This window comes from Halichoerus grypus, chromosome 13 (genome assembly GCF_964656455.1).
Source record: "Halichoerus grypus chromosome 13, mHalGry1.hap1.1, whole genome shotgun sequence".
NCBI lineage: Eukaryota > Metazoa > Chordata > Mammalia > Carnivora > Phocidae > Halichoerus > Halichoerus grypus.
The window spans coordinates 46,735,107-46,758,538 of record NC_135724.1 but is presented as its reverse complement, the minus strand read 5'-3'; the positions used below and the strand labels follow the sequence as shown (position 1 = coordinate 46,758,538).

General features: G+C 44.4%; 1 protein-coding gene across 1 annotated transcript in view; it reads left to right on the top strand.

The window, feature by feature from the left end:
• Window positions 1–23,432, top strand: part of LAMA3 (laminin subunit alpha 3) — a 256,665-nt gene that overhangs the window by 40,232 nt on the left and 193,001 nt on the right. The window contains exons 3-5 of the mRNA XM_078060502.1: window positions 18,348–18,465; window positions 19,188–19,306; window positions 20,572–20,742. Coding sequence (XP_077916628.1) covers window positions 18,348–18,465; window positions 19,188–19,306; window positions 20,572–20,742 — 408 coding nt within the window. The remainder of the gene's footprint in view (window positions 1–18,347; window positions 18,466–19,187; window positions 19,307–20,571; window positions 20,743–23,432) is intronic.

The following is a 23,432-nucleotide window of genomic DNA, read 5'->3' as shown; positions in this document are numbered from 1 at the left end:
AGGGAGCAGGCCGCAGGGCCCGGCCGAGGGGAGCTGGAGGGCGTGGAAGGCAGCATCCGGCCCCCTCCCGCCGGCCTGGGGAGTGAGGGCTGAGGGACCGGGGTGGAGGGCAGCAATTTTGCAAATTCCTGCATTTCAGGGTGAGGGCATCTCCCTCACACTGCTCAGGCCTGGGCAGGGCTGAACCTGAAAGTCCTGGCGTTTAGGACAAGTGGGTCTGACACCTTCCCCGGGCTGCCCTGGCTTGCCCCGGTTAGTGGGGTTGCTATGGCTTGCACACATGCCCGTTTAAACTCATTTCCTTACTCTCCTGGCCAGCCATCCACGCAGTCCTGGACGCTGCTTTCCTGCCCACCTTTGTGCATGCATGCCTCCCCACCCCCACTGTCCACACAGCTACACAAACCACCACCCAACCCACGGCCTGTTCACATCCCCGTCCCTGAAAATCCTGCTCATTTTCAGCCTGGGCAGCTCCCACCCTTGCTGCTCCGTTGAGCCTCCCGACTCTTGATTTCGGCTCAGGTCATGATCTCAGGGTCCTGAGATTGAGCCCTGCCACCGTGGGCTCTGAGCTCAGAGCACTGAGTCTGCTTGAGATTCTCCCTCTGCCCCTCCCCCTGCTCAAGTGTGCACGTGCTCTCTGTCCCAAATAAATAAATAAATAAAATCTTAAAAAAACCTAGATACAAAACAACTTATTCTTCCGAATTGTTAGAAAGGCTTTGACATGCTTCCTCTGCATTTCTGTCCTTGTTTCATTGTAGACGAGTACCAAACAGCCCACGGGCCACACTCTAGACCCCGGACTGCAATTTTTCTTCAATGATATTAATGCCCATTGTGTCCCCTCCTGAAAAGTCTGCCTCTCATTTCTGTGACCTTAAGACTCTTCCCTGGCTTGAATTTGGTTGTGCCGTTCCAGATACATTTATTAATTATTTAAGATGTGGACCCGAGCCCTCTTGTGACCTAGATGGTCCCCTTTCCTCCCCACCGCCACCCCACCCCCCCCAGCCCTGCCATTGCAGGATTGCAGGTCTTCTACTGAGGCTCTTGGCTCCTGGTGGCAACTTGCTCTTACAGCAACAGCCCTGTCTTGGCTCCAGGCTCTGCTTCCTCTCCTTGCCCTTGAGATCCATGGTGGGGAGAGCTCTCAGATGTCGTTAGCTCCGAGGGGCTTCACCATCACCCCTGCCCACTCCTTTGCAAACAGCTGATTGATTAAACTCTACCCAATGACTTCATTCTAGTAGAGTCCTCTGTCTCCCGCTGAGCTCTGAGTGACACCCAGCACTCTGACTTGTGAAGGAGGCTTTTCAAGTGACTGAAATTTACCCAGATCCCTCACTTGTCATCTCTGAAAGAATGAAAGGGAATTACTGAGGAGGTGACTAAGCAGAAGTTTTTAAAAAGTACATATAATGTGTGTGTGTGTGTGTGTGTGTGAGAGAGAGAGAGAGAGAGAGAGAGGAAGCTCCCAAGCTTAACTGAATTATGACTATGAAATAAGCAATGGCGTTCTGTTCCTTGCTATGGAGGATGCCTGGTGCATTGAAATAATTCAGTGAATGTATGTTTAATGTGTGAATGAATTGGGGATGCAGAAAGTCCCTTTCTCCTATCTGCCTGATTTGCAGATGTCCCTCACATACCAAAAGCAATACATATGAAATAGATACTAAAATATGTATCACTTGTAACTTGGAGCATATTGAAGACATAATGAAAAGTTGGGCTTTCGGTCATTTTCGGTGTTTGCTTGTAACTGCTGTCCCTTGCTCAGAATGTTGTCCATCACTTTCCACAGTGTCCCCTTGTGAGGATCCATTTGAGATTCCCCCAACTATTTGGTCCCCCAAATAGTTGTACTTCTAAGTGGCATTAAAAACCGAAACGAAGCATATGGATCCTGGGGTCCAGTTTCCTTCTTTATATTGGCTACTAGAGGCAAATTTCTGGCTCTGCCATGCGAGTGCATAGAGCGTCATGACCTGCATTTTGTGTGCCAACTGCATTATGGGCTTAACAGTTCATCCCTACCAACAATTTTCCTTTTACTCATTTATGTCTGTTTGTTTTTCATTTTTATTAATTTCTTTACATCCTTTAGGATTTAGAGCTTTATAACCCTCCCTATCTTTTCTCTTTTTTCTAAAAGATTTTATTTATTTATTTATTAGAGAGAGAGGGAGAGAGAGAGAGAGAGAGAGAGGGAATCCATGATGATCATGGAGCCCGACTCTGGGCTCGATCTCACTATCCTGAGATCATGACCAGAGCTGAAATCAAGAGTCAGATGTCTAAACCGACTGACCCACCCAGGCGCCCCTCCACCTTTTTTTTTTTTTCTTAAACAAAAAGGCTGTAGATGAGTACATGCAATAGATTAATGAAACAGTAAAATAAAATCTCTGTTTTCATTCTAGTCATACATTTGGTTGCCACTTAGAATAAACTGTCAAGACATATTTTACCTTACTTAATGATTCTCCAAAGCCTGAAACATTGTATATTTGTATATTCATATAGAAATGTTTCTTATTTTATAGTGTTAAATGATATTTTTGAGTCATTTCGGGAAGCACACTGCAATTCTGTAGAAACCATTCAAGCTTTGGTAGCTGGTGTGGCTCAGTTTTGAATTTTGTTTCTTTCTAAGTGAATTGTTCCAGCAATACGCAACGTCAAGCTGAATGACCAAGCACCAGGGCCTGTGGCGAGCATGCCAGGTTATAATGTTCCTTTAATAATACATAATGGACAAAGAGCCTGCTCTTACTCAGCTATTTTCTTTTATTACTGATTCGCACCTCCCCCCTTTAGGGCAAATATATCTTTTAATTATAAGGCCTCACCATAGCTATTGTACTGTTTCACTCCCAGATTTTTTTTTTTTACTCTTAAATGTTTCCAGTAACAGTAGGAAAAATAATGGGTGTGTTGATAGCAGAGTGTGGGTTCATTTCTAAATACATAGGGATTCATCCTAAGCAGTCAGATCATGACTCATAATGTCTCCTCAAAGCATTCTTTCCAAAGACCCCTTGCCACCCACGTTGTACCTCTTCCTAGCCATTATTTCTGTTTTTGTTAAGAGTTATTGCTTACTTTGGAGAACATTTGGGGCTTAATAGAGTATGTTCTATGCTGAATTTTCTTACTCGACATGTCATCCCATAGAAGATAGGCTTGCACAAATAGATTGTAATTTGGCTTCTTGAAGATACTTATTTTGCTCCCCAAACTGGTCTGTAATCACGGCATGGAGAAGACATAGAGTCCGTTGCAAGAGAAACACGCTCAGCTTTCTGTAGAGATGGTTTGGCAGCCGTGGGCATGGTGTGATTTCCGGATGTAGAGAAGGCTGTTCACCAAGCCTGGAATTCCTTTAGCTGAGGCTAAAGCTGTCAAAAGGCCAACGATGAGAGAGGAAACAAACACCGACTTACAATTCGCTTGAGATCAGGTTTCCATAGGAGGAACAGAAACACTGGCAATGCACTCCTGATGGGAAAAAAGATGTATATTATGGGCGGGGCCAGGGCTTCTCAAACTTTAATGGACATCTGAGTCATCTATTCAAATAACATTTCTGACTCAGAAGGCTGCAGGCGTGCCCTTAGATTCTGTATTTCTGAGATGCGCTCCAGTGATGTTCCAGTTGCTGGCCCGTGGGCCACACTCTGAGCAGCAGGGGGCTGGAGGACACCCTGCTTGTCATCAGGCCTCCCTGGGAGGCGAAGAGCAAGGCTAGGATGAGCTGGAAGCAGGGCAGGCGGTGGAGAAGATGCAAGATGAAGTCTGGGAGGAGTAGGCAAAACCTCCCAAAGGCACACGGTGCTAGGGACACACTGACCCAGGGATTAGGGCAAAGCATCCTGGCAGCCAAGTAACTCATTATATTCCTGTTGTTCCTGGCCTTCTAGAGCATGGTACACACAGGGGCTGGAAAATCAGGCTGTGCAGCAACTTCTGGCACAGGCAGAACCACCAAGGAGGAGAGGCTCCTCAAACAAAGGACCAAGCTCCCTCAGCTTTAGCCCACTTGGGCCCTTAACTGTCCCCAACAGCAGGGTCACCAATTGTGTGAAAGTCCAGGTTTTTGGAACAGACAGATGTGGGCTCAGGTCTGTGCTTTGTTACTTACTCACTGTGTGACTACAGACATGTTCTTCATCTTCTCCAAACTTTGGTTTCTGCATCTATGAAGCAGAGATAATATTAGTACCAATAGGCCAGGGTTATGTGTGGTAGCGGCTACTGAAACATATAAGCACATCTAAATCCTTAGTAAATGCTATTTTTTCCTCTTCCTTCTCCTTCTTCTTACTATTATCTTAGTGATTCTACTCGCCCGATCCTTCTTGAAGGTGGCACCTTTTTGTCCTTTCACTTGCTGCTGCAACCACTTGCCCGGTTCTTCTATTTCTTGACCCTGCATTTCCTCACGCTCAGGGCACTAATCCCAGCAGGGACAGACCTTCGGGTTCTGGGACTAAGCCGCAGCTCAGGGAGCAGAGCAAAGGAGCCTGGGGCTTCCAGCTCAGTGAGCGGCACTTGGCTGGCTTTGAGCTGGCCCAGTGCCCCACTGCCATCAGGCCCCTGCATCATCCCTTAGCAGCTGGGGCCTCTCTGTCCCCCTTCTCCTTCCCGGGCATTTGGGATGGGATCTCCGATTCTAACGCCAGTTCCAATGTGTGCGGTTTCCCCCACACATCCAAGCAACTCTTGGACACTAGCTGGGCATCCTACAATTCAGCTCCATTTTGACACAGTCTACCTGGAAATAGCATCAGATCCCACAGATTAAGGGCTCAGTCCTGGCAGACTCCACCCCACCCTCACTTCAGACCCCAGCGGCCAGTCCGGGCTATCCCCTGTGCTTCTGACCTACCCAGTGATAGATTGGAAGTCCCTGCAAGCTCCTCCTCTGGTTTGATTAATTTGCCAGAGTGGCTCACAGAACTCAGAGAAACCTTTTATTTACTAGACGACCAGTTTATTAAAAAAGGGTCGAACTCGTAGGAACAGCCGGATGAAAGGGATGCCTCGGACCAGGTGTGTGGGAAAGGACCTGGAGCTTCCCTGACCTCTCGGGGCGCACCACTCTCCCCAAATCCTCATGTGCTCACCCACCCCGAAGCTCTCTGAACTTTGTCCTTTTGGATTTTTATGGAAGCTCTATTACACAGGCATGACTGATTAAATCATTGGCCATTGGTGATTGATTCAACCTCCAGCCCTTTTCCCTCTAGGAAGGTCAGGGGGTGGGACTGAGAGTTCCAACCCTATAAACACTGGGGTTGGTGGCTCTGGCAGCTGGCCCCCACCCTTAGGTGGCCGAGGGGCTTTCCAAGAAATCTCATTAATATAACAAAAGGCACATTTAGCACTCTTATCATTTAGGAAACTCCAAGGATTTTCAGAGCTGTGTGCCAGAAATGGGACAAGACCAACTATATATTTCTTATAAATGACAGTACCATAGGATCCTTCCTTGTCTTCTGGGACTTCACATTCTTCTTGGGGAGTCAAATGCATGAGTAAAGAATCAGTGTGCAGGGGCGCCTGGGTGGCTCAGTCGTTACGCATCTGCCTTCGGCTCAGGTCATGATTCCCGGGGTCCTGGGATCGAGCCCTACATCGGGCTCCCTGCTCGGCGGAAAGCCTGCTTCTCCCTCTCCCACTCCCCCTGCTTGTGTTCCCTCTCTTGCTGTGTCTCTTTCTGTCAAATAAATAAATAAAATCTTTTTTTTTTTTTTTAAAGAAACAGTGTGCATCCTGATAAATATAACTACTGCAGAGGTGGTGCCGGCAGGCTGGGTCTGGGGACCCAGGAGGGGTCCTGCAGGACCAGCCAAGAGGGTCCTTGGCCTTGAGTAGGATGGAATCAAACTGGAGCCAGCAGGAAGTGAGAGTAGAGTTTACTGAAGATAACAGAGAAAGCAGATATAGACGGAGGGAAACTGAAGGACAGTCCCAGACAAACCCGAATGGTTGGTCATCCCTACCAGTCCATCATGATCATCTGTTTGGATCTTAGAGTCTTGTTTTCTCTTACCAGTTATCTGATACCTGTAGTCTGTGGCTGGGACTCTGATGTCAAATTCTAGAACATGGAGGGTCTCCCTGCCTGGAGTAGTGCTGGCTGTCAGAGTCTCCACCTTTTTATTCTACTCTTTGTTGTTGGGACCTTTCTCGATTACCTTCTTCTCCTGGATGAGCCTATCTTTTGGTCAGTGTTTCCCAAAGTTAGTCCTTGAATCTCTGTGCTCAGAAGTGGGACCCATGCTTGGGGCTTAATGCCATCTTGAAAGTCTTAATAATGTCATGTTTGAGTTTGTGTTTTGTAATCGAAGTCCAGTAGGACAATGGAGCATACGCCAGCTCATGAGTCGTCCTCCTGCCCGGACAGGTTCTCGGCCATCTGCTCCCCTAAGCCCTGGTGCCTCAGTCCATCCATCCTCCCCTTCCTCCACCCTGCCGTCCTTTGCCCCTGGCTGGGCTCTGAGAGCAGGTTCAGGGAGGTTTGGCGGCATGCACACCATGCTGAGGAGGGACATGGTAGTGCCACCCCCATCTCAAGCTAGTGGAGCCATGGGCAGCCTGACAAGAATGAGCCTCTCACTCATCCCGCATCCAGGTACGAAGTTTCTGTGTGGAGATTCTAATCCCTCAGAAGTCACCTGTCTGGGTGGGTTGAGGTGGTGGATCCATAGGAAGGGGAGATGGACCTCTTGCCCCTGGCCAGGGCACAGTGTGGTGTGTTGCATCAACCCAGCAGCTTTAGGGAGGAGGGTCCTGGCACGTACGCAGCTGGTGGCAAGGCGAAGTCCCCTGGGGCCCGTGAGGGTCTGCGCTCACCCACGGAGAATCCTCTGGCCCAAGGGAGTACAACATTAAGTAGCAAATAAAAAACATCATGATCGGCCAAGAAAGAAACTACGGAAGGGAAGGAAAAAGTGTATTTTATACAAGGGTCCCTGTGTTTTCATTTTGCTCTAAGCGCTGCAAATTTAGTTGTCCCTGTTTCTAGGCCTCACCATTGAATTTGAGTTTCTAGACTCGTAGCCTGGGAATCTGCATTTCAACATGCTCCCCAGCTGCTTCGAATGCACCCCTAAGTTTGAGAGTGCTGCAGGGTCCTACTGTCCTCTAGCTTGGCTGAGTGCGCAGGGCTGAATACATCTTCTCTCTGCCTCAGTTGTGTTCTGTGCCCACCCTGGGCAGTGTGGGTGAAAAAAGAGAGAAGTCAACTCCTCTGAAATTTCAACTTCTACCATTGATTTCCAACTTAACAGGGCAGTGGGTCCAAACTGGGATGAAATGGGGTCCTGTAAGCATCAGCACCTCTGCATTTCTAGCTCACCAGGATTCCAGGTTCTTCTCTTTCCAGGCTCAAAGTAGGGCTGCACTTGGTCATGTCTTTGAAGGAAAGCCCGGTCCTGGGACCTGATTTGGTGTATGAGGCACCACATTCCTTTCCTGCTTCATTGATGTTTCCAGAGAGTAGGTGTTCCATCAGTTTGTGTCGCTGTGTTAGGAGGATGCAGAGCAGAGCCCACTGTCAATAGACCTGTAGCGTGATTGAGATACAAACAAATTTAATCCCTGAGATTTTGTGTTGATTGTCAACTGCAGTGCAGCCAGTCTATCCTAACGAGACACAGACTCCATTCTAATGAGTATGGCTGTGTGGACATGTGTATGAATATATATTTATATCAATATATACATATACTTTATACAAATGTGCTGTAACATCTGGTTTGATGTCTGCCATATTCATGCACTTTATGTTAGGAAAGATCATTGATAACGTATGTGTATCTATTTCCTTGCTTCTGACCACCATGAGGTATTTGTATGGTTGTTAGTGAGATGATCTTTCACATTGATTTATTTCATGGAATATTGCCTTGGGAGAAGTCATATATAGGTATAAATGAGGTGTGTGCCAAAAATTGCATCAGATATTTAGAACTCCTATTGCATTTTCTCCCAGAAAAATGTTATAGAAGGAAGGACTTCCTAAGCTAGGTCTTAAAAACCCATTTAGTACCTTGCGAAGCTGTAACAACTATCATATGCCACATTTGCAGGATGGAATGGCGTAAACATTATGGTATAATCCTCCCTTTCTGTGTAGCTTTTGGGGTACGAGGACAAAAGGTGCCCTGCTCTGGGGAGAGGCTTTGGGAAGGAAGACCAGGAAGTAAGGGAATGGGGGAGGGTAGAGATAGGTTCAAGGGAAGTGAGAGAGGGGGTGGGTCATTGTGTTGAGGTTGGATGATGGAAATTGGGGCTCCCCCCCACCCTCCAACCCCAGACCCACCTTTCTAGAATGCCTAGCCACTAGGCTCATCTACCATCTTCAGACCCAGACCTCATTCCAGCAAGGTGGTGGGTGGCATTTAGTGGGAGGATTCCCATGGGCATAGAAGCTGTCCCCCTCCCCCACCACAGTCCCTTCTCTGCCAATGGGCAGGGTGAACTGTTGCTGCTCCCACATCCAGCTGGAGCCTGTTAGCTTGGGGCCACTGCCCCCAGGTTCTCGGTTTAACCCGCATCTGCCATAGTGGACGTGTCTGGTCACCCTGCCCACTCCCCGCAGGTTCCACACCACATCCTGTCTGGGGCAGCCTTGAATCCCTGCTCTCGTTCCTGACAGTGTCTTGCCTGGGGCTGGATTTCAGGAAACTGACCCCAGGTCACCTGACTCTGGCAGATGCTGAGATGCGCACGGAACCCACTTTTCCTGATAGCCATCAGGCATGGAGCCCGTCCACACGGCATCTGCTGCCCAACACCTCCCTTCACCCCATTCCACTCTGACCCTTCAGACCCAGGCCTCCGCCTACCCTATGGCTTCACCATTTTCCCTACATTTGTCTGACTACGAAAGTGTCTGCTAGGGTCCTCGAGAGCCAGGGCATTTAAGTGGGAGCATTTGGGACACTAGAGACCACCTCATGTCCAGGTCTGAGAGCTCAGCCCGGAGGCATCTTTTCATTACAGTGAGAGTGACTTTGAGCTGTCCTGTTTAATGCCAAGTAAGTGCAATCCTTAGGTTTTGGCCGCCTCCCAACCTCGCCCTCATCCAGGCAGAGTGCGGGCGCTGCCCTGGCCTCCGGCTACATGTAGCCAGCGGATTCCTGATGCAGCTCACGAGTGGGCAGGATAGTCAGGTGCACGTCCGGATCCACGAGGCCATGAGCACTCCAGCTGTGAATATTTATGTAATTATCCTGTGGGCAGTGTTTTAAAGGAAAAGCACGACGCTCCAGAAAGCATAGAACACAGAGGACTACCCAGAGAGAAGGCTTCGCTGAGCCCCAGGGATTAAATAGGAGTTAGCAGGCTCTGGGGGCTGGGATGAGGCTTCCCTGGGTCCTGTCGAGTTGAGAAGGATGTGAGGTATTTCAAGTGGAGATGAAGCAGATAGCTGTCATGTGGGTCGAAGCTTCTGTGAACGTCTGGGCGAGAGAGAGAAATCGGGAGTCACGGTGTAAGGTGGGGAGAGCGTGGCACGAGGTGAGGAAAGGCTGAGAACTGAACTCTGGGGGAACTGGGAGTGAGGGAGAGGTGGAGGGGCACAGGCCAGTGCACACTCTTGGAAGAAGCAAGTCTGTGAGGGGAGGAGGGGGTTTGGATGGAGGAGAGGCTCTTCTTATCTTTGGGAAGGAAGGGACTTTCAAAGCTGACGGGAAGGATCCAACAGAAGGCAGGAGGGGACCCAGAGTGCCGACGGAGGGATTGGCTTTTGACAAGACGAGGCTCCTCGCTCCATCAGTCCAGGGAAAGAAGGAGAGGATGTGTAGTTGCAAATGGCTCATAGATCTGCAAAGGGAAGGGAAGGCCGTTCCTTTCTGGTAGTTCTGATGAAAGAGAGAAAGTCACCTCTGAGGGTGGAAGGGGCAGAGGTAGGGTAGTGGGAGGGGGTTTGAGGAGCATGGAGAATCAGGCTCAGAAAAAGGGCGGAAGCAAAGGTTGTGCACAGTCCAGACCATAGGCTGGTCTGCAAGGACACAGCTGCAGGAACTGGCGACACAGTCCGCCCCGAGCCTGGACTCTGGACTCGGTGCAGCCCTGCTGGGGTCGGCTGCTGTCCCAAGAAGCCAGATGCTGCTGCCATCTTTGTTGCTTCTAGAAAGAATTCTTCAGTGTCCGTGTTCCTACCTTTTTGTATCACCTGCTCTGGAAGCAAAATCTTGGAAGGAGACATCTGATTTGCTGAGCCCAGGTCATGTATTCACGTTGCCTTACCTGCCACAGGAGCCAGGAAGCTGGCATTTTCAGCTGCTAAAGTTGGAAGATGCGTTCTGTTCCCAGCAAGATTCATAAGGTGGGAAGGGCATTCAGGCCCTCAAAAGTCCAATAAACAAAAGACAGACACCTCCGTGACATGGCCCCCTGTCCAGCCATACTCTGGATGGCAGATCCAGACACCCAGAGGCCAGCTCCTCCCCCGGAGCTGCCTGGGATCTTTCTCAGGGTGGAGATGGTAGTGCTGCAGAAGCATGGTCTCTTTCTTTATTTGGGTGTGTTATTGTGACAACCAATTAAATGTCTCCTTAAATTTTCCAAACACCCCAGGTGGTGGGGCCATCCCTTTGGAGAACCACACTAGAGGATTTAGTGTTCAGGAGGGGAAGACCACTTTTGGCCAAAGGATAAATTCCAAGAATATTTAATATGCCGCCCAGCTGATCTGAAATGACACATTAGCTTAAAGTTCATTATTAAAAAAAAAAGAATATGCTGACTAATAAAATTTATTTATGCCCTGCAGACATGCACAGCTGTTGTGGAGAAGGTCTCTGAAGTGCCTGTCATTGAAGGGCATTGGATACATAGCCAAAAGGATCATTTTAGCCTTAGGTAAAACTCAGATTTAGCCATGGTTGGTGAACTTAAGAAAGAGGTAACAGAAGAAAATAGATATGCCAATTAATAGTAGGAAAGGTGGGGCGCCTGGGTGGCTCAGTCATTAGGCGTCTGCCTTCAGCTCGGGTCATGATCCCAGGGTCCTGGGATCGAGTCCTACATCGGGCTCCCTGCTCCATGGGAAGCCTGCCTCTCCCTCTCCCCCTGCTTGTGTTCCTGCTCTCTCTCTCTCTCTCTCTCTGTCAAATAAATAAATAAAATCTTTAAAAATAAATAAATAAAAAAATAAAAGTAGGAAAGGACTCGTAGGAACGCAGGCCAGAAATGCTACAACTATTTGGGTCGAAAGATACTGGTCAAGAGGAGGGGTCTGGAACATTATGGAGGGTGTGGTCCTATTAATGAGAAATGGCAGTCACACCATTTGGAATCTGATTTAGAACCAATCACCATCAGTCAGAAATATTTTGTTGAAGCCTGGTGTAAGCCATTTATAGAAATCAATCTATTTTTAGGAATCACTGAGTTGAAAAAATTTTAGATCAATTCAAGGAGGATTTACATAACTTAGTTGCTGGTTCTTAAAGTTGAGTTAGTGAAGCCTCTTTGCCTCGAAAGAACATGACTGTATAATTTCCCTTGTTCTGTACAGTTTGTCAGACAAATTCTTAGGCGACTTTTCAGTTCAGTGAGTGAACCAAATGTCATAGGCAGTTTTCTTACAAATTAGCAAAAAAAGCGTGAATGAGAAAAAGTGAGTGTTACAGGGAGAATCAGGGCCTAGACAAAAAAATTCTCGGACAGTTAGAGCAATCACACAGAGTAAGATAAAATAGAAGACTTCGTTAGGAAATTGTACCCAAGAGTTCTTGGATTCCAGTGGGCTTTAGCTTATTTTAAAACCATCACCAAATCTATTTGTAAATTGTTAATTGTAGATGAAGTGCTATTGAGTAACATATGCTAGTCTCAAATTCTGCACTTTGAGTCTACTTAGGGAATAATGATTAAAGTCCACAAGGACCGAAAATCACACTCTATGTCATTAATCATTTTTTCCTCCAGAGTTAAGAATTCATCAATAATAAAATATAGATTCAAGTGTTTCACCTTTTCTCTTTCAATTTTTTTTTCTTGAAATCTTCCATTAAAAAAAAATAATGGGCTTGTCATTTTCCAGGCTATTGGAGTGATCCAAACCTTTAGACTCATTTTTGCTTTAGGGTTTTTATTTCTCAGACTATTGTAGTTATTTTTAATGAGGAAGCAAGAGACTCTAATTCTCCTCTCCTTTCCACTTTCTACCCTAATCTTGGCCTCCTGCTGACTTGAATCTTAATTCCTTAAAGGGCACCTAGGGAGTGGTGTTGGTATTTAAATCCTGGGCAGGTTGTCATGGGGAATAAAGAGTAGAAATCTGTGCTTCTCTGAGGCAGGGGAGGTGGACCTGTGAGAGACAGTTTTTGACAAAACACCAAGGCAACATAATGGCCACAACTTGTCAGCAATGCAGGGGGTTTCCTCTCAAAAAAAAAAAAGATTCTTGGGTAAAGGTTCTTAACCTGGGTGAAAGGTTGACCTAGGGACTCTTGAGTCCCTTCCTGTAAGTTTCTGGAATGATCCATCTTCCCTCCTCACAGGTGAGCAGGTGCTTCTGGGACACAGTAAGACACACTGAGGGACAAAGTGACTTTCCTCCTGAGCACAGTCTTTTTTGATGGTGCCACGGACTGGCTTTTTCAGCCCAGGTGATGATAAACCTGCAAGAAAGATGGGCCTTTGCTATGTATGCCATTGGCAGATGTGCTCTTTGGGCCAGGATTAAAAGGATCCTTTTTCAGGCCAGTTGAGTTGTATTTTTATCACTGTGCCTTGATTGTTTTATGAGGATTGTATTTCATTTTGTAAAAAGTTTTCAAACAAGGTTACTAAAATAGAGTTTAATTTCACTTGATCTGCATTTTTCTTTCTCAATTAAAATTTTTGTGATAAAATTAGCTCCTTAGTAAGTTTTTCAAATGGGCACCAGGCACAGAAGAAGTTTAATTGTTTGGTTCCATATTTGGGGACTTATTTTTCATAACTTGTGTTTGTATTTTTACATGGATAGTGGGAATGTTTATAATTTAGTTAATAAAAATGTTTCAGAGTGCCTCTCCACAGGTTACCGATTAATGACCGAGGTAAAAGGTAACTTAATAATGGGGAAATCTGGTGGACAACTTTTTAGACATAGGATCAAACATAGCATCACTGATAATAGGACCACCTGACATCCAGCATGATGCCATGGGAAGAAGGGGTCCCACAGAAAGTAATCTTGCCAGAATGCTTATTCTGAATCAGATTATGAAAAAATCAGGCAAATTCAGATAGTGGAACATTCTGTGATAGAAAGGACCTGGACTCTTCTAAATGTCAATATCAGGAAAGACAAAAACCATGGGCGGGGGCTGCTCTAGGTTATAGGAGACTCTAACTTGACAAGTAAATGCTCCATGTAATCTTGGATTGGAACCCAATGGGCATTATTAGGAGAATCAAGGAAATTTGAATATGGACAGTGTGTTAGATAAGATTTTTGTACAAATGGTAAAATTTCTTAAGCATCAAAATGTTGAGTTTCTGTAGAAAAGCCCATGTTTTTGGGATATACCTGCTGAAATATTTAGAGTTGAAGCATAATGATGTCTGAAACTTACTTTCAAAAACTCAAAAAAATAAAAAGTGTGTGTGTGTGTGAGCGTGCGCATGCATGTATGAGCAGAGAAAGCATGCATGAGAGAGTGCACAAATGTGGCAAAATGTTAACGTTTGGTGAGTCTAATGAAAAGTATATGGATATTCATTGTACTGCTGTTTGAGCTCTCCTGTAGGTTTGAAAATGATGCAAAATAAAACGTCAGAAAAAGTAAATTAGAAAATGCCACTTTGTGGAATGATATGTTTATCAAATTATAAAGCAGACTAATCTCACATCATAAAGTTAAGACTTTTTGGTGGAGGGTATATTATTTAGTTGAGTAAGAAGCTTATTCTGGATATGACTTTAAATACATTTGCATAACATTTTGCAATTTCATGTGTCCCATTTATTAATTTCATTTCAATTCAACAACATTTATTAAGCACCTACTCTGAGGATACAGGAATGATTAAGATACAAATGTGGGAACAACACATGAAAATGAATATGTGCCACAGAGCATGATAGGTACTCTTTGAGATGGAGAATGTAAACTTTGTATTTACCTAACAAATAATTTTTATGATCATTTTATGTTATTATTTTGTGGGCAAGGAAATAAAATCTCAAAGTGGTTCAGTGAGACACTTAAGAGTCACATGCCTGGTGGGTGGCAGGGCAAGGATTTACTACAGGGGATTGGTTCTCCTACAGCCTTAAAAGTCCCCCACCAAGCCTGGGCACCAGACAGGACGACTTGGGGGTTCATCTCTGCCTCCTGAACTTGGAGGCAACTGCACAACTGTAATATTCATCCATCCACTCATCCGTCCATCTATCCATCCATCCATCCATCCATCCATCCATCCATCCATCCATCCATGACATTTACTGAACACATACTATGCCATCTGGGAAAGCCCTGAAATGATGGGCTGGAATCTCAGAGGTTTCAGAATGGTGAGCATTGGCAGAGAAGCCCGGGTCACATGATGCCATCTCTTCTCACCTGCTCACCTTGAAGGCTTTTGAAGTCAAAGTGCCTCACACTCCACCTATTATGATTATTATCTGCTTCTTAAAACATTATTTGAAAGATTACTTTGTATCTACCTGATTGATCATGAACAAAGTTCAAGCCGTCTTCAGCTCAGTCCAAAAGCATGTGGAGAGAACATGACAACTCAGTCCTTCCTGGGCATTTCTTTCTCCTTATGTTTGATTCCCAAATGTTATTTCTCTGAAAATGCACAACTCTGCCTTTGCTTTTCTGCTTCTAGTGATTCCATAGTCTGGCGCTTTCTAGCCTCATGAAGGGCCCTTGTTTAGATTGGTGAATCTCATGCGTCATTCATGAGTGCTTTGAAGAATTTTGAGTGATCAAAAAGCAAACATAAATAACTGATAATGAGAGTTTAACAGAAGGAGCCATTTAAAAGGTGCATAATTTTAAATGATCAAGTAGAAAAGAATAAATTCATACCTATTGGTTTGACTTGCATGAGCCGGGCTGCAAATCCACTTTGGGGACCACTCACTCTGCAACATTTTGAATCTGCAGGTCTCAGCTGGAGTACTTGGCAAGAATCGGCTGCAAGTTCCATAGCAGTGGTGGTGATGGAGAATCCATAGGGTCTGGAGTCAGAAGAAAGGAAGTGCACCCTAGCAGTAGTCAGGGCACTCAGATGTGTGTTGAGGAACATCAGAAACAAGTTCCCAATGACGAAAAGGAGGGAAGCATTTTGCTGGAATGTCCCATCCTATGGACACTGGAAGATGAGTTGGTGGAATCAGTGGGCTTATTAAATTAGACCAGGTGGCAGGCTCACATAGGTGGTGGGGACGGGGGCACACAGGCCTGTCTGCACCTGCTCCTAGAGTTGGAATTTTTAACTGCTGTGCCTGCCTCAAAAGAATCACATATTACCTTGGAACAGGATGAAGTGAAACAAAAAGAGTAGCCCTTCTGAGCCACCGAGGCTATTTCATGTATTTGGGTTTTTCAGTAGCAGGAAGTGTAACTTTGGAAAATCAATGCACTCAAATAATCCTCAAAATGTACTATAATATAGCTCCCCATCTCCAGGCTCCCCGTAATGCAATCATAGTATATTCAGAAATAATGGTGTTTGGAAGTTTTCTGACAATTTATTTCCCCTGGGATAAAACAGGTCAAATATCAAGTATCTCTTAGTTTCTGTGGCCTAGCTAATGATCAGTGAGTAGAATACACACAGGCTCAGGATTTTTATGCCTAGAATACTTGGACGTGTTACTTAACCTCTTGAGAGAGAATGTTTGTGAGGTGTCTGACAGTACCTAGAACATAGTAACCATTAGGTCATAAACTATTTTTTTTAAAGATTTTATTTATTTATTTATTTATTTATTTATTTGAAAGAGTGAGAATGAGAGAGAGAGAGAAAGCACATGAGAGGGGGGAGGGTCAGAGGGAGAAGCAGACTCCCCGCTGAGCAGGCAGCCTGATGCGGGGCTTGATCCCGGGACTCCAGGATCATGACCTGAGCCGAAGGCAGTCGCTTAACCAACTGAGCCACCCAGGTGCCCCTAAATCATAAACTATTAGGTAAATAGGTTTTTTGGGGTCTGTGTGTATGCTATGATTGTAGAATTTTGATGGAAGAGGTTAAGACTGCTTTGAATGATTCCTGTATCCAAAAATGTTTCCTTTGTATTCTATCTTACTCATATCTAAAGGTGGCCTTATTTTGATGTGGTCTAAGACAGATATGCAAACAGTTTTCAGGGAAATACATTTGTTCTGATTTTTCCAAATTTGGAGTTCTGGGATTTCCTGTGAATTCCTTCACTATGTGATAATAGTATGTGTCTTTTGGAAATTATTTCTCCTACCTTTAGGTATTGCCTTATGGTTTTCAGACTACCTTACAATTCCTAATTAGGTTTTCTCCATGAGGTTGGATCATTTTTTCCAAGGATTGGTAAACAATCTGGGAACATTAATCTGAGCCCAGGGAGAAGTTTTTTTCTCAACATCAAAGAGCCAGTGTTTGACTGGGATAGAACTGGCTGAACTTTTTCAGTAATTGGTGTGACAATTCTTCCTTCTGCAGAGAATAAGCCAAGGGGCTTCTTAGAGCAAAGAGGAACCTCTGTGACCAAGACTACTGGTTCTCAAAATGTGGTTGAGAACCCATTGAGGTACCCAAGACCTTTCAGGAGGTCCACAAGCTTTGAGATCCTCCTTTTCCCCATAACAGATCTATGTGATGCCAGATTTTCTTTAAATACTTCAATCAAAACAATATGTCACAACAAATTAAATGCAGAAGCAGAGAGGAGAATCCAGCTGTCTTTATCAATGCACACTTTTAAAGAAACTTTAAAGATGTAAAGTAAAGCCACTATTCTCTGTACAATTTTTAAGTTTTGGAAAATATAGTAATATTTCACAAAAATATGGTGTTTATGTTTAAACAGGTGGGTTTATTATTATTTTAAGTGAATTAGTGATACATATTTTTAAATTTTCTCAACTTTTATATTTAATATAGACACATCCCAACAGATATAATCCACATAAACAAAAGCTTTTAGAGGTTCTCAATTACTATTACAAGTGTGAAGGGGTCCTGAGACTAAAATTTGAGAATCATTGTCCCAGAGATTTTGGCTTCTGGTACCAGGTTTGGAACATTTACAAGTAGCTACTAGTTCTCAGAATTTATTTTTTTAAATATATGACTCTTACCATATTATGGTATGTAAAAAATATGAAGAGGAAACTCCCTTATTTTTTTCCCCAAGAAATGAAAGGATCTCACAGAATCTGAGTACTGCCTCTCTCTCTAACTAGATGCGCTCATCGTCCAAATGGCTCTACTGGGCTAGTTAATAAGGTGGGGGAGTCCTCTTCTGAAAGTCACTGTTGGATCTGTTACTTGGAGTCAGGGAATGTGGGAGGTGGAGAGAATGTGGGGGTAGAGATAATCCTCACTCATTAACACGTTAACACATTTAACACCTGTATTTGTTATCATACCAGGATCTTTGGGAAATATATAGACTCTCAGGGTTCAAAATCCAAGCCAGATAACTCTTGAGGGAAGGGGTAGGAGCTCCTGGGGTCCACTGTGGGAGACATGCTGGGATTCATGAGTGGTAGGGTGAAGAAGGGACCAAAGTCTCCCCTTGTCTCTTCCATACTTCTGTACTGTCTTGGCCATGGGCAAAAGAGTGATCAGGATGAATGAGAAAATTAAAAAGAGGGAGAATAATCAGGATAAAAGGAGACAGTGGAGATGGTGCAGGGGAAGGAGGTGCTATCACTCTACCGAATAGCTGCTCTGCTCTCAGTTCTGCAGCTGTGAGCTCTCTAAGACCTGGATCCAACCAAAGGCCATGACACTCCCAGGAGACACTCTTGGCTTTTGGTCCTGGGAAGGCTTAGCACATGATGCTTGTTGCTCGAAATCAGATTTCTCAAAGATACAGACTTTAAGATGCTCTGTAGGTTGGTTAAAAATCAAGGGTATAATGATTAAGATGTGACAAAGGTTAATGAATAGATCTGGAGGAGAAAGAAAAGTGATTATTTGGTTTTGAACATGGTAAGCTTGAGAGTCTGCACCCAGAGAGAGTTGTCCAATAGACAGTTAGAAATAGAATCTGGATCTTGGGAGAGGGGTGGATAGATGCTTGTTGCCTTCAGATCAGCATCATGTAAAGATGGTCAAGGTTGCAGATAGACGAGGTGACTTTAATAACTGTATCTCCTTTGCTTTAACAGCTTTTCCATGTGGCCTATCTTATCATCAAATTTGCAAATTCTCCTCGCCCTGATCTTTGGGTCTTAGAAAGATCTGTAGACTTTGGAAGCACCTACTCACCTTGGCAATATTTTGCTCGTAAGTAATCTTGCTTGCCATGTTATGCAGGGCTTTAATTATTTGCAACAGATCAACACTGGATTTAACTGGAAAATCAGTCTCTCAGTTTGGCAGATTAAGGACTGGCCAATTTTAACTCTCTAGGTTACTCTCAGAACATCCCTATTTCTCAAGCCTGTGTGCATTAATTCCAAGGATACACATGCAGAACTGAAGTTGAAATACCTTTTATGGTAACAGTTTTTGCCACTATTTAGGAAGAAGCGGGGTACCTGTAACTGGGCCATAGCTCTAGTCCTTTTCCTTTTATGTAGAATTAGGGACTAAGTTCCATCTTTATGGATCCTGCATTTCACATTATTTACCTTGACCCTGTCATCTTCAACTAATGAAGAATGTCAGTGTCTCTGAACCCTATGATGAATTGAGGTGATGGGAGTTTTGCTTACAAAGGCACTGGGCTTTCCATAAATGCTCCTTAGAGGGTAAATTTGCCTAATGAGGGGGGAGGAGTTAGAACCACATCTCCAAACATTGCTATTGAAAGTAAGTGGCCTAAAATGGCTTGGTATTTTCTTTCGTGAATTAAAACTTTATTCTTAGCTTTTGTCTAAAAATCTTAAATTCTTCTCTGTTCTTTCCTTCTGATGTATTTTCTTAAGGAAACATAAGGTTCCTTAAAAGATTTATGACAAGATGATAATATTTTACTTTATAGTGTTAAAATGTTTTCTTCCTAGACTCTAAAGTAGATTGTTTGGAACAATTTGGGCAGGAGGCAAATATGGCTATCACCCAAGATGACGATGTACTTTGTACTACTGAATATTCCCGGATTGTACCTTTGGAAAATGGTGAGGTAAGCTGATATGGGGGGAAGGGAGAGATGAGACTCAGAAATCAACACGAGGATATAAAATTTTGCATAATTGTGAAACTTGCACTTTCAAGATCTAAGATAGATCACAACAGAAACCAGAACTTGGAACTAACTAGTAAAGGAATCATATCAAAGACTCCCAGAATGAGTTGGGTTGGAAATTCTGTTAAATTTTTAATTAATTAATTAATTAATTTTTATTTATTTTATTTTTTTTTAATTGAGGCATAATTGACATCGGAAATTCTATCTGAGGTCTCAACTTCTTTTCTGGAAGTCAGGATTCTGGATTCAAGGCCCACAGGTCTTGAACTGTCTTTTCTGTTGGAATGTTTAGAAAGTGGGCTGCTGGTGATTGAGGTGAAGATTCCTCCCACTGCTTCACAAATACATATCCCCCATAAGGGTGAGGAGATGAGGGGTAGGTGATAGCACAAATCCCTGGTCCCTCCGGGCAGGGTGGGCATCATCTGTAAGGGAGAAAAGAATTGCTGTCCCTTTGGGGTTGCATTTGGTTCTGGTACAATTGGCTAGGCTATGGTTATGGGACCTGGGAAAACAGAATGGGGAAAATCGGAGAATTCCATGGAAGTTGTGAGGCCATCATGAGCATGAAGTGAGTTTCAAATGAACTTCTTTAAGGGTGTCAGTCTCCCTGTTTTAGGTGGGGAGAACTTTCTTGAGCAGCTCTATCCAGTACCTTCCAGTGATTGATGAGTGTCTCTAATTGTTTGGCACTTGGACTTCATCACTTAAAGCATTAAAACAAAACCTGGGTTTTGTATAGATCTTTTTTTGTCTTCTCCACAGTCAATTCTATATCAAGAGACTTCTTTTCTTCAACCTCATTTAGGTTTTTAGATAACTTTAGCTTTGTTTCTTTGATGTAACCAAAAGTTGTTTTCTTATATTTATAGATTTTAACATTATATTTTCAACATTTCATAGTATTACAACACCATAACTACACTGATAGAACAAAGGGTTTGAAAATGAAATAACATTTTTTGAGAGCCCAGGTCTTACAGAGAGATTGCCAGAATTTGGAACTAGGAACGAGAAGGGAAGACAGAACTAGCAATGATATTTTTAGACATAAACAAGATCCAAGACCACCTACAAACATCTAATGGCTCAAAGAAACCAAGTGCTTTCGGGCATGTGAGTTATTTTTAGTTACTTGTGGCTATATTTTCATGAAGGGACTTTTTTCCTCCTGTGTGTGTGTTGTGTGGTTATTTTAGGTTGTGGTGTCCTTGATAAATGGTCGACCAGGTGCAAAAAATTTTACTTTCTCTCACACCCTGAGGGAGTTCACCAAAGCTACAAACATCCGCCTATGTTTTCTCCGAACCAATACCCTTCTTGGACACCTCATCTCCAAAGCACAGAGAGATCCAACTGTCACTCGGCGGGTGAGTAGTGTTTCTGCATGCCTACAGAGCAGCTTTTTAAACTTATTTTTGCTTATCAAATTCATTGCCTTTCAAGTAATCTTTATGGCCAGTAATGGTGTAGGCATAGGAGTTGTTCTTGTATGAAATACTAGATGTAATTTTGAAGGTTGTTGAAGAAAAATTATGATATTCAAAGAGGATGAAAGGCAAAGATGTGTTATTATATTACTGCTATTATAACAAATAATCCCCAAGTCTCAGAGGCTTAACACAATAAAAGGTCGATTTCTTGCTCATGTCTCAGTCCAGTGTGGGTTAGCAGGTGGGATCAGTTCTATGTGGTCATTCAGGGGACCAGGCTCTTTCTCTCTAGAGGTGCAGCCATCCTGTAGGACCTCAGAGTTCTCCTCTATATCCCCTGTACATGGTCAGTAGATGAGGAAAGAATGAGAGCCTAGAGAAGACCCGCCTGCTCCTGACCACACAGGTCACCTCCACTGGCAGGAATTGGCGGTGTAGGCCCACCTCTGTGCAGGAGGCTGGGTAGTGTAATGTCGCCACAGTGGAGGACACATAGGTATTGGTGAGCACCAGTGCTGTCTACTGCATTGGGTGAACATCTGTCACTCTCAGTATCAGGACAGTCTGACAGGAGACCCTGTCTCCTGGGCAGAGGGGGAGCCAGCAGAATAAATGTCTTAAACTCACTCTTCTCCTAACCTCTAATCTCCTGCTGGTGCCTCCCATTTGGCCAAACCCAATGGGAAGCCAGTGGGCAAGAGATCCTGTTGCAGCCCATAAAGTTCAGCCCCTGAGCAAAGGGCAGAAAGAGAAAGAGAAAGGGGGTCCTGGAGAGTGGACCTGGAAGGGTGAATAGAAGATGCCCAGTGTACCTTATAGAGTTTGGCTTCTTCTGTAGGTGATATCAGAGAGCTGGAAGAGGAAGGCAAAGAGAAAAGCAGGTTTTACTACAGTTTTGAGCATTTTCCAGAAAGGCCAGTCATCTTGGGTGTAGGTGGCTTGTCTTCTGCATTTTCTGCCCCTTTAGCTCTCTCTGAGCTACTGTAGGCGGTGACTACCTTGGATCCCAGAATGAAATTTATAGGGGAGCGCTGGGCTTTCTGGTCAACTGTAGCCAGACTGGGTTTCCATTCCCCAGGTATTTCGGAGCCTTGCCACAAATGTACCTCACCATCTTTTTTTTCCTTTCGTTGTTTTTTTTGGGGGGGCGGTTACAAGATTTGTACTTGTATGTATGTATATTTTTCACTTAGGTGAATGTAGTCTTCTCTATGAGGTAAGTTTTTATGGGGCTCATCTCACATATAATCTGGAGACCCCTCATCCCAATCTAGGTGGCTTCTTTAAGGGAAGGAACAGCATACTCGCTGTCCTGTCATACCCTGTGTGCTGCTGGGATGAAGTCTGAGTGCTCTCTCTCTCTTTCTGCCGCTGCTGTCCTTAATACAATGCGCAGGAGAAACTTCTATGGTGATCAGCATGAGAGCTTCCAGGGTTAACTTGTTATACAAAGTCCTCTAATACTGAATTTATCCATATTAACAAGAGGTGTTGTTGGGCGCTGGGTGGCTCAGTTCGTTAAGCATCTACCTTCAGCTCAGGTCATGATCCCAGGGTCCTGGGATCGAGCCCCATGTCGGGCTCCCTGCTCAGTGCGGAGTCTGCTTCTCCCTCTGCCTGCCCCTCCTCCCTGCTCGTGCTTGCTCTCTTTCTCTCTCTCTCAAATAAATAAATAAAATCTTTAACAAGAGGGGTTGTTAATGTCTTCAGACTAAGTAAGATGTTGTCAGGACGCTTAGACTCCAACAGTTTTTAGTGTGGAAATCAGAACAGAGCACTTACGTTGAGGGACTAGAGTGCTTTAAGGTGACTGATGCAACAGCAACCACAAAAAGATACAAAAACCTTCTTGTCCTTGTGAGTTCGAGGACGTCCTCGCTGACAGGTATTCTCATTGGCAGCACGACCTCATGAGAAAGATCCTTCTACACCCCCCAGATTTCTCTCTGGGCTCTGCGCTTCTCCTGCCGAGTCTGAGAAGTAAGGTTGCTGGTGGTCACTGGCACCTGTTGTTGCTAGTGGGGAGGTCTCCCACGGACTGGAGGTGCGCCTGGCGGATGACTTGGTTTCCCATAGCTGTGGCCTGGTGTAGGGGCTGTTCCTCAGCTGAGTCTGAAGCTCGCTCTGTCTGGCCCTTTGGAGCTTGCCCTGTGCCTTTGGCCTTATTAACCGTGAGCTAGCAAGGCTTCTACAACTGCTGGTGGACCCTGCCAGTCTCGGCACTGTATCTGCTCTGTCATTGTAAATATTTTCTCCCTTCCTGGAGCCTGCACGTAGTAGGCAAAATTTGATATAAAAATTTATTTTTGGTAAATAAATATGTTCGACTTATGAAACCCAGACTTACATAAAAAAGTAGTCTGGGAATCACTTAATCCTATTCCAAAAGGCTATAGGGCATGCCTGTTTTCCAAGGCAATTTCCTTCCATGAATTTAAAGCATTTGACTTTTTTAAAACGCACAAATTTGGCAGTATGCTATTACATTTGATTGAGGAATGCATTCTTTTTGTAAGAGAAGTTACATCCAAATGCTGCTCCCTTTTGTGTTAAGGTAGGCTCAAGAATACAGGATGAAAGGGAAGAGGGTCAATACAGATGTGAGTTACAGATTAGTAAAGCAAAGT